The sequence below is a fragment of the Sparus aurata genome, chromosome 10 (genome assembly GCF_900880675.1).
Source record: "Sparus aurata chromosome 10, fSpaAur1.1, whole genome shotgun sequence".
Lineage (NCBI taxonomy): Eukaryota > Metazoa > Chordata > Actinopteri > Spariformes > Sparidae > Sparus > Sparus aurata.
The window spans coordinates 28,152,504-28,167,195 of NC_044196.1; the positions used below are offsets into that span (position 1 = coordinate 28,152,504).

At 41.6% G+C, this 14,692-nt stretch overlaps 1 protein-coding gene across 2 annotated transcripts in view; it reads right to left on the reverse strand.

Annotated features, from left to right (window-relative positions):
* Window positions 1-4,493: 4,493 nt before the first annotated feature.
* The window catches only part of fgf11a (fibroblast growth factor 11a), a 120,411-nt gene continuing 110,212 nt past the window's right edge, over window positions 4,494-14,692 (reverse strand). For both annotated transcript variants that reach the window (XM_030431456.1, XM_030431457.1), the window contains one exon: window positions 4,494-14,038. In XM_030431456.1, coding sequence (XP_030287316.1) covers window positions 13,896-14,038 — 143 coding nt within the window. In that variant the 3' untranslated portion in view covers window positions 4,494-13,895. The remainder of the gene's footprint in view (window positions 14,039-14,692) is intronic.

Here is a 14,692-nt window from a genome sequence, read left to right on the forward strand (position 1 = left end):
TAATTAAGAAAGGTATGCTTGGAAAATTATGTTAAGGTCTTCGAATGAGGCAGTATTCAAGCATATTCCACAGTGATTTTATAGTGTGATAATTCCAAGAGAACCAGCACATGACTGGTTATTGCCAGACATTATTCTCATGGATGAGCGTAGTGTCTGTCCATGTAGTTCAATAAAAGTGCATTACAAATATTTACAAGTTGGCCTCTTTGGTAAAAAGCAACATTTTGGGCTTGTTTAATTTATATTAGATTAGATCATTTTCATTACATCTCAAACATTATTACCATGGAGCTGTCTAGCAATATAATGATAATCAATATACCTTATTCAAATGGCAGCCTCAAACATCATGCCCAGGGTGGGATAATGCTGGGGTAGTGTAATGCTTCTTTTGCTCCAGATTGCAAGTCATCTAACAGTAGGTAATCAGAAAAATTGCTTTCATGTTACAGCTTCCCAATTGATCAGAAACTGAAAAGAAGGATTGTGAAAGTCTGGAGGCACATTCAGCCATATTTCAAAGTAAAACAACATCTTTGATAACTTGTTAGCTGATGTTAGCATTCCACAACTACCTAGCTTAATCATATCACTTCTAATCATATCACATCAAAAAGATATTGTAACGAATAGCAACATTATCTACAATGTGATTGAATGCTAATGTTAGCTGTTTCCTAATGGAAGCTAATCGGTCATCAAACCTGTGGTTTTACCGCTTAATATGGTCCGATGTCCCTCTGCATTAAACTATCCGTTGCCTTTACAGTTGCTGATCAATCAGGAAACAGTTCATTAATAAAAAGTGTCAGATTGCCTATATTTATATGACTTGCACCCCTGCACCCACAGCAGTGCAACATCTGAGCTTCCCACCCTGAGTGTTGTGTCAACAGAAAATGGCCACCATGTGAATACGGCCGATAAGATAAGGGCTGAAACTCCCTGCTGCGGATGACGTATATACATGTAGCCAGATAAATTATACTCTTTGGTCTCTGTTCTTGTCTGTTGTGGTTGTGATTTACGATTTTCTTGCATGGCTGTCTTGTACAGTCAACCACTGTAAAAACAGGACATATAGAGGTGATACAGCAGCCATTATTCTTACAGTATAACGCTAAGTTGATCAACCCATTTTAACTGCCACACACTGCTGTATTTTCTGAAGGCCCCTGCAGTAAAACATCTCTATCCTCCCTATATCCCTCTACTCATCCCTTCATGCCGCTCTGCTCTCACTTACATTCATCGGCCATCCACGCCACCGTAATTTATGATCCACTGTCACTGCCATTTGGCCCGCCGCCAATTTAATTACCATAGAAGCTAACTATTAACAGCTAGCAGCCAGTGTCAAGTCACACATCAAAGCTGTGGTCATTGGGGAGTGTATAAAGCCTAGGTTGGCAGTGGCTCAAATCCAGTGATCTGTCCCAGAGCAGCCATAATAGATCACTATTTAATGCAGAGGTAAGTAGTTAAGTTAGGTTAGATGGATTGTTTACCCTTGATTGTTATTGGGTCATGGGTGGAACAAGTAAGAGGCGACATGTAACTGGATTACAGTAATCAGAAAAGGTTGATGATGTCACTGCGAAGATCAGTGTTGGAGATGATCATTATACTCTACTCCAACACGGTGGCAAAGTTCCCACTGTCTTTCTCATTTAATTATATTGAAAATGCATCAGTGTAATCACTTTCTTTTTTGTGTATTTACCTAATTACTCCAGAGAGATAAAGCCTCTTTTATCTGAGTTTTTCAAATTAAACGTCTGCCAGTTGGAGGTAGCGCTACGTCTTCAACTGAAAGTTATCAAAGTACACTATATAGACACAAAAGAGTTTGTGGACATTTGTACAAATTATGTAGACACCTTAACCTTACAGGACTAAATATCTTATAATCACATTCACTGATCAGCTGCTTCACCAGCTTCCATTCTCCTGAGAAGATTTTGATCAGACTATGGATATTGGCTGTACAGATTTGCTCCCATTCAGCCACAGGAGCATTTGCAAGGACATCAACTAATGTTGGGAGGTGAGCTAAGCTTTCAGGTCTGACAAGCGAGGCCAATGCAGAAGCGCCTGAAAACTGCATTCTACGTCATTGCCAGCAGGGGGCAACTCAACTGGTTGTAAAAAGAAATTGAATAGAAATCTTTAAAAAAATGACCCTACTTATCCCTTGATTTATTACCCCAGTTAATGGTTTTCTAATGGGTTTATTGTCTCAATCACTACTTTCAAGTATACATCAATACAGCATGATGTCATGGGATTGACTGGTTGCTACCATGGCAACCAGGGTAGAGGCGTAGCATTGATACCCTCCCCAACTCTACCCTCCAATCCAAAGCCATCTTTGGCTCATAAAGAAACCCAAGATGGAGACATCCAGAATACCAAACACAAGGCTTCAATATGGTAGTCCATGAACCACTGGTCTACCTCCACTTTTTTAAGACCGTCTGTGGTTTAGACAAACTGTTGTGTGTTTGTTTCTGTTTATCCGGGAGTGAAAGCTGTCATTTGGACTGGAAAACATGAAAAACAACAACCACAGTTTGTGGAGGTGGATATGAGGTTTTGGCACTAGTTCAATAAATACTGTTATATCTATACTGTTTGTAAACTGTCAAGAAAGAAATCACCTAATCCATATAAGAAACCATCGTTACCAATAACAGGAGTCAAAACTAAGTCATATCTGAACACATACATATACATATTTCTAGATTCGGAGTGAGTAATACTTTCTGAGAACATCTGTATCCCTGGTCCATTCCGAATAAATGCTCAGAAATCTGCTCAGAAATCCTACAAAATAGAAACTCCTTAATACTCCAGAACTTACCTGAGTCTTCATGCTTTTCTTTTGTTCAGCTTCAAAATAACTCAGTGATAACTGCCGGTACAGCTGCTACACTGCAAACAGAACTGCTGATATTTAGTTCAGCACTCTCTAAATGCTGCTGAGTTGAATGAATGTGAACAATTATAGTCTTATAAACATCACTCAGGTTGTAGCCTACGGTGAATCCACAGCACAATTATACTTCCTGTTTACATCCCCCAAAGCATTATGGGTACTGTATATCAGCTATAGTGTGGTGCCCCTGAGGTGCACAATGCAACGGCTAATAAAAAAACACGACAAAACACAATAATCACTCACAAAACAAAACAATGACTCACAAAACACAACAATACATTACAAAACACAACAATGACTCACAAAACACAATGACTCACGAAACACAACATTAACCCACAAAAACGCAACAATGACTCACAAAATATAACCATGACTCACAGAGCAAAAAAAGGGTTACAAAACACAATAGTAGCTCACAAATGGCAAAAATAACTCACAAAACACAACAGTGACTCACAAAACAACAATGACTGACAAAACACAACAATGACTCAAAACACAGCAGTGACTCACAAAACACAACAATGACTCATGAAACACAGCAATAACTCACAAAAACGCAACGATCACTCACAAAACACAACAAGCACTCACAAAACACAACAAATGACAATAACAATAACTCTTGTTTACATCCCCCAAAGCATTATCGGAACTGTAGTTCAGCTGCAGTATGGTGGCCCTGAGGTGCAAATCACGAAGGCAAATAGAAAAACACAACAGCATTTAACAAAACACATCAATGACTCACAAAACACAACTGACTCACAAAACACAACAATGACTCAAAACAACAATGACTGATAAAACACAACAATGACTCACAAAACACAACAATGACTCAAAAAGCACAACAATGACTCATGAAACACAACAATAAATCACAAAAACACAACAATCACTCACAAAACACAAAAAATTACAATAAAAATCTCTTGTTTACATCCCCCCATTGTAGTTCAGCTGTAGTATGGTGGCCTGAGATGCAAATCACAACGGCAAATAGAAAAACACAACAGCATTTAACAAAACACAACAATGACTGACAAAACACAACAGTGACTTTAAAAAACCCAACAGTAACTCATAGAACACAACAATGACTCACAAAAAACAACAATAACACAAAACACAACAATAACTCACAAAACACAACAATTACACAAAATTCAACAATCACTCACAACACACAATTACACAAAACTCAACAATCACTCACAAAACACAACAATTACACACAAATCAACAATAACTCACAAAACACAACATGGACTCACAAAACACAAGAATCACTTACAAAACACAACGTCAACATCAGTACCATACTGGAGGAATCGGGCTGGAACAGGCTGTGTGTTAACGAACTAAACCTAAGCCACAACAGACCATATGATCATATATTGTGTAAAAATTACGTTAACTCTGCGCAGCACCATATAATAAATGATTAAAGACTTGTAAATGGATCTAGTCTGACTTGTAGAATGACTTATGTGTTGCAGGAATGAGACCAAAACACCCGACAAAAACTCTCAGCAGACCAGCGTTACAATCATACAAATATATTAGTTTGTTTTATTCAATTATATCCAATAATACGTCTCCCTTGACTTTGTGTAAGTTATTATAGAAATAAATACAGATCATATTGCAAATGCAGAGACAAGAGTTTGGGATAATAGAGTGTTGAGGAGGGGATGGGGGAGGGGGGACAGGGGGTTAAAGGGGTTTAAAGAGTAAATATTGGGTAAAGACTGTTTCTTTGAAGGTGTCCAGTAAATGATTGGCGCATGCATGCTTGTAGTCCCGCCTGTCTGTGATCTGCGACCTCAACCCAGGAGTTTTGAACTGCACTGTAGTAGTCCTTCACAGGTCGTTTCTCCAGGTGATCCATGGGTTTGGATGGCGTTATAGTAGTTGTGTTATTCCACCTTGCCGGCAACAGGGGGAGTTATTGCACCCCAACCACATTTGCATGGATATATTTATATATATTTATATATAGATATATTTCTTTTTTGCCCCATTTGTATACAAAAATAGTGTCATTGTGGCTTTGATAGCTGGAAGACTGAAGCACTCTTTTTGCATTTGGAAGACGAGAAGGAAAGTAAGATTATGGTGATTTTTCCTTAAAATCTTTTCTGGAAGACTCTTTGTCACAATAACTCGGATCGTCCATGCAGTACAAAGAAGAGCAAAAAAAAAAAAAAAAGAAAACAAAGAAAAAGTCCCAAAAAATCCTCAGAAGATCGATCATAGAACCACACACACACAGGTAAGAGGGTGTGTTTGTTGTGTGTGTGTGTGTTTCTGTGTGTGTGTCAGAGGGAGAGACGGACGGTGAATGAGCAGTCCACGTGAGCTGCTGGTGAGCCAATTAAAATCCCGCTAAGACATAAAAGGTCGGAGGTCGGTCGTCCCCGGTGATTGACAGGAGGGTTGGGGGGGGGGGGGGTCGAGAGGGCGAGGTTTGAGACCCCAACACAACCCAAGCGTTGTTTTTTTCCTCCGTTCGTCAATCGAGCTCAGTTTTTTCATCACCCCACATCATATGACGGGGGAACGGACACGGATATGCATTTAAACAGCAAAATAAACACATCGGATCAAACACACATGGAACAACAGTGATTCTTGAAGGGCATTCTTCTTTTCTTTTTTCTGTTTTTTTTTTTTTACAATGGATACCAATAGTCATGATTCCTCATATGATTTCATTACAAGTCACAGTACTTCCACTTAGAATTACCCTCGAAAACACTTGAAAAAAGGGCAAAAAAAAAACATTCCATCATAGTGTACAATGTAAAGACGCCACTAAAATGTAATTGGTGCATTAGCTTGGCAGAGGTGAAGTCCCTCCATGATCTGTTTAGTAAAGGTCACCCCAGTTAGCCACATCTGTGCCACCTTGGTGCAGGGCACTGTGTATGTGTGTGTGTGTGTGTGTGTGTGTGTGTGTGTGTGTGTGTGTGTGTCAGCAATGCAGATGTGCTGAGGGACTCTGGTGTGCGCTTTTAAAAAAAAACACACAGCCTGATTTTTTTATACATGAATTAACATGTTCCTCGGATGTGACATTCAGCGCCCGGGTTTCCAGTGTAGGAGCCCCTCTTTTTCTTTTTTTTTATCTTTTTTATTACGAGGCGGGCTGAAAAAAAAAAAAAAAAAAGAGAGAAGGAGAAAATCTGTCCGAGGACGGCGTCACTCTTTTGTCACGTGAGCCTCCCTCTCTCTTTGCTCCCTCTCTTTTTTGTGTTTTCTGCTGCATTGCAGATGTGGTGAAGGGACTCCACCTCAAAGTAACGCACGCACGCACACACACACACACACACACACACCACACACGCTTGAACAGCAAACCCAGCTCACAAAAAGGGCAAAAGTGTTAGAAAAATAAAAGCTCTAATAAAACACACAGTTGGGTTCTATATCAATATTAATTCACGCCCTCTCAGATAATGTGGCTGCACCTTGTTAATGGAGTTTATTGCTTTCTGCCCAAGGACTCGTGCTCATTGATTTGGCCTCTGATTTATCCTCTATTTTTCCTCTCTCCCTTCCTCTCCACTCATACTTTCCTCCCTCTCCTCTCGGATACACATAATGGACACACAGAGATATTCAAGAACGGATACACGGCGTTTGCGCGCGGAGCTGATGAGTGGGAGAACGCGCACATGATCGAGCGCACACATGAACCACGCGCCGCCAGGTTAAGGGGAAGTTCGCGAAAAAATAAGGGAATCGGAGAGAAGGAAGTGAAACTTCAAAGGGAGGCTGTGAGGGCACGAGTTAGCTACAGAATGTGACACACGCCTCTCTCCCTCTCTCTGTTTTCTCTCTCGGAGTCCTACACAATCCCGGATGACCCTCTCTGCAGTCGTAATTCGCTCGGTAAGCAGGGAGGGCCCTGACTCGGAAGAAATGGGAGGGAAGGGAGTCCCCGGGGGAAAGGTGTGCGTGTGTGTGATGTGCGAAGTGTGCAGCTGAATCAGATATACATCATTTAACCCCCTTCGATATCGCACACATTCACATCTGCACCTCTCTCGTCTTTTTTAAAAAATGTTTTTGACTCCCCAAAAAGATTGGCGACGCCAAAGAACCTCCGCGGTGCCAAACCTTCTGAAGCTAAATCCAGTAGCATTCATCAGCCGGTTAAAAGCAGTAAATTCAGCCATCGGTGTGGGTGGGGGGGTTTCACTAATCAAACATGTGTCTCAGAGAGACGGCCGGCGAGATGAATGGCAATCTTTACATCCTGTAATTCACACGGAATCGTTTGAAGTGAAGCCTGAAGGCCGGAGAGCGGACAGGCTGGAACAGAGGCGCTGATTTCAGGCTTCACAAAAGGGCTTACAGCGGAGGAAAGTGTGGGCCGCGGCAAAACACACACAAGTCGGTGATGAGAACACACACACACTCACACACATGCAATCATGCAGACTTTCCACACACGATAAATGGTCTTGTTATTCTAAATTTCCACAAAGTGAAATCAATAACACAGCAAACAGAGTGGGATACACGTTTTCAAGCCTCCTCTTTTAAAGTCCAAACCCCCCACCACCACCACCCTCTTACCCCAATATATTGTTCAAAAATACCCCACGAACAGGTAACATCTAATAGGATTAATCTGATTACAAAAGATAATATCTGTTACAGCTTTTGCCAAAAAAATATAAATGAATAAATCACAGGAAATACTGCGAACGTTTGGGAATAAATCGCTCTAAAAAGTAAGTGAGTCCATTTTCCTGCCACAAAAAGATGCTTAATCGTTGTTTAATAGCATGAGGATGAGGATTCATTAACAGTCTGCAAGCTGGAACAAAAAAGCAGATATATCGGCATCTTCTACAGTGGCAAAATGAACAGATACTGATGACCGATTCAGCTGTAAGTGGCTGAATCTCTGAGTGCACGCAGCACAAACATCTCACTGAACTGAGATATCAGCTCATCACTCGCTATAAGTCAGTGTCGACTGACGCTCAACAACTTCACACAGATCTAATGGCCCGGTTTAATAAAATCTTGGCTGTCGTCGCTTTGAGCTTGAGGCAGGAAATTAGGTTATTGTAGCCCTACAAATAAAGTCTGAGCTCACGTTGTGATGTTGTTTGTTTTTTGCATCTGTACAGGCATGTGCGTCAATGGAAAATAATGCTGCATTTGTTATGAGGGGATAAAGGGGCTCTCAAGTAATTTAGCGCTGCACTTCCATTAAGTTAGGGAACTTGCTAGAGGTATATTTAAAGAAGAATGGTTAAAATCAAAGCAGCAGATGAACTGACTTTTAGGCTTATGTATGAGTCGAGCTAAAAAAACACAAAAAACAAAACACTAGATCATCATCTGATCTACATTCCCCATAATGCAACTCAAACCCTGAATGCTGTTCAACCAAAGGAACATGAAGCCCAATCAGAAATCAACTTGATGACATCACCAGTTATTCACCAGGCGTGCGTTCAAAAAGAAAGCTAGGCAAATATTTAAAAGTGGTGCAAATTGAGCTAACACATGTTTACACAGAATAAAAACTATCTCTGATACCAGTATCGCAAATGCCTAGGATGCAACCTAAATGATGGATCAGGTAGTGCTAATCACCGATCTGAAGTTGTAATTTAATAGCATTGAACCAGGAACCTGTTACTTCCCACTAGCCTCCTGCACAGCTGTGTGTGAATTACGTAAATACATAAGAATGTAAGTCAAACTCCTACTCACAACAAATAGGAGGTAGCATATCACGCTAGCTGCTGCCAATTGAAGCTGCCTAAAACAAGTTAGCTCAGTTAGCCGCATAGCTGGTAGCACAGAATGGGAGTTTGGAGAACCATGGGAGTGTGGGTGTTTAAACCAGTATGAGCCTGGGCTAGCAGGTTAGCATGCTAACTTCAGAAATTATAATGTCAAAACTGTAAGTCCTTCAAATTCTATTGATAATTTTGACCAATTTTTGAGTGTTTTCATCTGAAATTCTGACATTTCATTTCATGAACAGCCAATACAGTTCTGTGACAAGCAGCTGGTGTAGCCTCAGGCCCATTTTAGCTAACTTACGTTTGTCCTTTTTTGCATCCGTTGGCACAGGCAGGATACACTGTGCTGCCACTATTATTAACAGTTTTGGTGCAGCAAAGGAGAATTGATTTCCAGTAATTAAGTGTAATGTTTGCCATCGTGAGAAACATGTTTTAAAGAGTGTTGATTTATTGTATGTATTGTGTATTTGCTCATGTTATATAACTGGTTGAACCTGAGCCAGAAAAACTGGTATCCGAACTTACGCTTACCTCGCATATTTAAATCTAATGTTACTCCCTAAAACAGTTCCTGGCAGGTTCTGAGAACACGCATGAACTGCCCACCTGGTCCAGTCCAGGACTGGGATTCAAGCAAATAACGTGAGGCGATAATTTGCTTCACTTGTTTGGACGCAGCTTTAGACTGCTCCCTCTGAAGCCACAGAAAGTCATTTTACAGCAGCTTTGAGTGGCTTTGGCAAACCGAACTTTACATGTAAAATAGGTGAGTGCCCCTTTAATTATGCGCGATTGATACATCGCTTCACTGTCCACATCTGTAATCTCAAATTACAGCGGCCATGTACTTTTCACTTTTTCCACGTTAAAAGCATCAAAACTTGGTAGCCCTTAACTCTCTTTACATCCATTCTTCTTTTGATCCAAAGTCAAAATTCTGAACACAACAAACATGACATGCGTGTAAGAAAAATATTGCAACATAGATTTCCCAGCCCTTAAAATATAGTCACAGAAGTCATGGCTCTGTCTTGTTTGCTGACTGCCTCTCACAGTATCTCTCCATCAGTCCCGCACAGCCTTAATTCCACTCCGGTCGGCACGAGTCCGACTTAATTAAATATTTGCGTAATTACTTTGCGAGCGGTACTCAAACATTGTGTTCTGGATTTAGCGATCCATAGGGGGTGACCGGGTCAGACACACCAACCTGAGGGTCTATTTAACAGTTTAATTAAGGTCTTCTGTGTGTAAGTGAGGTTTTAACAGTAGCTTGTGTTAAATATTTTTTTTTTTAAAAACACAACAGGTGCAGATCACTGAACATGAGTTTCTTTTTCTTTAGTCCTTCCTTTAGCTTATTTCCTATATTACCTCCATTCCCTTGTCTTTCCCTCTCAAACAACCTCTTCTCATTCCTCTCACCCGTTCTCGATCTCCCAACAGGAAAGAGGTAAAGTTTGCTCCATCTCTCAGGCAGCAGATTACTTTGCTCAGCAGCTCGCCTCTATTCTGCGCAGGTTATCAGCTATTATTATTTACAACCACAGGTTACAGGGGGAGCAGGGGATTATGCATGAAATGAGAAGTGTGTGTAAATGTGTGTATGTGTGTGTGTGTGTTTGTGTGTGTGTGTGCGTTCGGGGGAACTCTCTCCACATTACCATAATTCCTCTCTTTTCTGCTCTCCTCATTGCCCGCAAATTATTTCCCCCCCTAAAATCCTCTCCCTTTCCCCGTCTCTCTTTTCTCCGGTGCGTCCCTCTCTCTTTCCAAGCACCGATCATCAATCTGGCCTCGCCTCTACCTCCTGAGCACACTCGCTTCCTACAATACATAAACATTAGGCAGAAACAATTACCCAGCCTGGCATATTGTAGCAAGAAAAGTTTGATATGAAAAATGATTGCTTTTCGTGTTGAATGGGGGGAACAAATGGCAGCGCGCGCCACGAGGTCTGCTGCGCGACAACGGTGAAATATTCTAGTCCAGCTACTTTCTACACCAGGATCAAGCTAATTAGAACACATTTATCATCCTTTTTTAAAAATCTCCAGTCAATTTCATTTTTTTATATATGACTTTTGTTCTCTTGCTCCTAACGAAACAGTCGCAGTCGTTTTAATCTATGAACATTCAGTCATAAAAGTGCAAAGCAACAAGTGAAATGACACGTAAAGAAGGCTTGAATTCCTTTGCATCGTAACCGAAGTCTCCAGGAGAGATTTATAGTAATTCATATATTCACATATGACACACACATCTGTTGGATTCTGAATTAAATAAAAAAAAAACTGTCTTTCAATGGAGATGCTCAGTTGCAAGCTGTCGAAACTCCTCACTTATAAGGGAAATGATTCATGTTGTCAGTTGATAGATCCATGTGTAGATAAAGATTTAAAGGACCACTCCAGTCATTTAGTATTGCACTTCCATAAAGTTGGGGGACTTGCAGGAGACAGATTTTAAAAAAGAATGATCAAAATTGGAGCAGCAGAAGCTGAGATATCCTAATATTTAGTCAACTCTGTGGTTCAAGCTATAAAAAAAACACTGGATCCTACATTCTCCACAATGCATTGTGATCGTAATACCCACATGATTCACACTCAGTCACTCAAGCTCCCCAACCGGGGAAATGCAATTCAAATATAATATATGCACGAGATCTTACACATCAAATTACTTTAAACCGCCTCAAGTGATGTCACTCGAGTCACTCTAAGTTGGTGCTCACGACGACAAGCTTGAAAATGAAAGAATCTGGTGGTGCAGAGTTAGAAAGAAATTAATTACCAGTTGGGTTCAGTTGGATCGGATATTGTTTAGGTCTCAGTTTCAGGCCTTTGTGGTTCTGAACTCCACAGCTCCCCTTTGTATTGCAGTCTCTCGGTTTAGGCTTTAACGTCCACACAAACACATGTATTTCTTAAGGGTATAATATGTAAAAATCGACCACCAGTCAAATTCATACTCACAACAAATAGGAGGTAGCATATCATGCTAGCTGCTGTCAACTGTAGTTGCCTATAACAAGTTAGCTCACTTAGGTGTGCAGCCAGTAGGGAGTGTTGGTGTTGGGAGTATGAGCCGGGGCTAGCTGGGTAGCATGCTAACTTTAGAAATTATTATGTCAAAACTGTTAGTCTTTCACAGTGTGTTGATTTTAATGCATTTTGATTGTTTTCATCTAAAATGACACAGCCACATTTGCTTACAAACTGGGCTTTATCAGTGTATGTGGCATCGATGGCATGTGTACTCGGATAACAGGAGTACCTGATATTTCACATGATGCTGGAGTATTTGAGTTTGGTACGCTGACCAAACTGATGTTACTGTTATATTGGCTTAATTCAAAAAGACAAAAACTGATACTGATAATTTTCCTGTTTATATCAGCACGCTTATGCCCAGTGTACATGAATGGACAGGTGTGTTACTATGGATGGAGATTATTTCTAAAATGGTGCTAAAACTCTCAGCACAGACAGGCGAATCGTCTTTGTTTCAAAAACATCTCTGTACGTGTGGACATTGCCTCGACGGAGCTCCTCAAGAAGCCACAGAAGACAATATGAAATTGTTTTCTCAGGCTGAAAGGTCATCCTACATGACTTTTAACTATCATTTAAAATGGGTGGAGTGACCCTTTAAAAATACCCCACATACATTACCATACAATACACAGTAGTTGGGACAGTGATGGGGTAGTGTTAGCAGCCCAAAGAAAATATATTTTGAATTCATCACTAGGTGGTAGCTCAAGGTGGACACAATAATTCAATAAAAACACATTTTTTTCCTGTATTTTCAGACATAAAATACCACGTCGGAGGAGTGACACAGGGTCCACAGATTCTGTGTGGGCCTTTGGGGTTTGTGCAATGCATGGCCAGCCATAGTGAAAAAAGCTATTGCAGTGCAATCACAAGCTACATAGTCAGGCTCCATCAGTACCCGATCTCACCGATGATATCCTCATCATCTCTCACAACCTGCACACACTCACCACTACATCACTACAGCAGTTGTGAGTGTGTGTGTGTGTGTGTGTGTGTGTGTGGGTGTGTGTGTGTGTCTTAATGCATGTCATTGTGTTAAGTGTGTTAAGTCATGAGATAATTTCATGCGGTTGTCGCTCATGGATATCAAGGTGCTAAAGTGTGTGCACCCAGTACACACACTCTCTCTCTCCGCGTGTAAATGTCAGTGTAATAATGAGTGTGTGTGTGTGTGTGGTTACGCAGTGTGCTGAGGGAGCTCTTGGCCCCTCGTTTAAGGGTCGAGAGATTCTGATCAGCCCCAGACTCCATTAACGGAGCCAGAGGACGGGAGGGGTTTTCTTGTGCCGCAGAGTGGAAAATTGAGTCCATGTCACAAACTAATCAAATCGCGCCAAAGGTGAATGGAAGAAGAAGGGAACACACGCACGCACGCACGCACGCACACACAAGCAGGCACAAACACACACAAGCAGGGCTGACAAGTATCCAGGCCATCTCACAAAGTCGCTGACACACACAGAAGATGTGGACTGAGCAGATGGCTGCAGAACAAAAGTCTGCAAGGGTCTCTGTGACAGCGTCGCATTAGCATGACTCCGTGTCAGGCTAACATTAGCATGGAACCCTGTGGGGAAATGAAAACACAACCCATTTGTGAAGTTTGTGCTGCAGAGGGACGGACTTGACAGCGGCACATGTTGCGGTAAAACCAGGAAGACGTTGCTCGGATATTTGGTTGACTGGAAGGACATCGCTGATGTGTGTGGGGTTTCCTTCCAGTGGGTTACACACACTGTGGTGACATGCTATAAATGCTAGGCGACTTTTCACCTCTTCATGGAGTTATTGCTTTTATATCCCAGGCTTTGATAATCACAGGTTATTAAATAAGAAGGTGGAGGGCTGGTGTGGATGGGGGTCCGTGAGGGTAAAAGGGGCTTCCCATTGGCCAGCTCCACTCTGCATGGACCTGCTCCTTTATCTCCAACTTTACACAAGTGCAGTGTGGTACGTGGAGTTCTTGTGGGGTCAGTGTTGCAGGCAGCAGGTGTTTGTGTGTGTGTGGGGGGGTAGCCCTAACAACCAAGTTCAGGTGTCCGCTGGTGCCCAGTGCCCCGTATCCTCCACCCCCCCTCCCACCACCCGTGTCTCTGAGCGCTAGGAGGTGGAGGTTTTGGTTTTGGATTGAGGGTCTTTCTTGCCGTTCTGGAGTACGGGCGAGTCACTGGAAGTCTTGGGCGTTTTCCTGGGCGGGCTCTGCTCAGCGACGTCGTGTAGAGAGGGCTCCCTGTACATGGCCACTAAGGAGGGAGAAGAAATTGTAAAAGTTCACATAAAATGCTCATTTTCATGTTCACAATTTTACTTTGGGTGTAAGAAATCACATTATTTTTCTCATACTATCTTTCGCTGCAGCACCTCTATTCACACTCTTTAGGGCCTTGCTGCTGAAAACCCCACTCTAATCCGATTGGTCAGCTGTCACAGGCCTGAGCATGCACACTGTGTTTCCAAATTAGCTAAGCTAGTGTTTTGGCAACCACAGCCATGGGAGCCATGGGAGCATACCTGAAGGCAACGACTGTATAGTTGTGATCCCAAACTTACGGAAGTCCTGACGGCTCATCTGAAGACTCAGTTTCTAAACAAAGGCTGTTTGCGCTTCACAGTGGATTGAGTGTATGAATACACCTCAATCCACCTCAACCTTACACCTCGACCTGCTTTATAATAAAAAAGACAGTTCATTTTATTTTCTAAAAATGGGATTTTGAAGACTGGGTAAGGAGGCGAGTTACAATATAAATGCAAGAGGAGAAAAGCTCCTTTACTACTTTAGTTTGTTCTTTGAAATGCATCCTCATTTTCCCTTTGATAGATACAAAGTAACATTAAAAGCCTGCATGCCTTGCTGCTATACAATATATATATTTATTTTTATTTTCACAATCGCA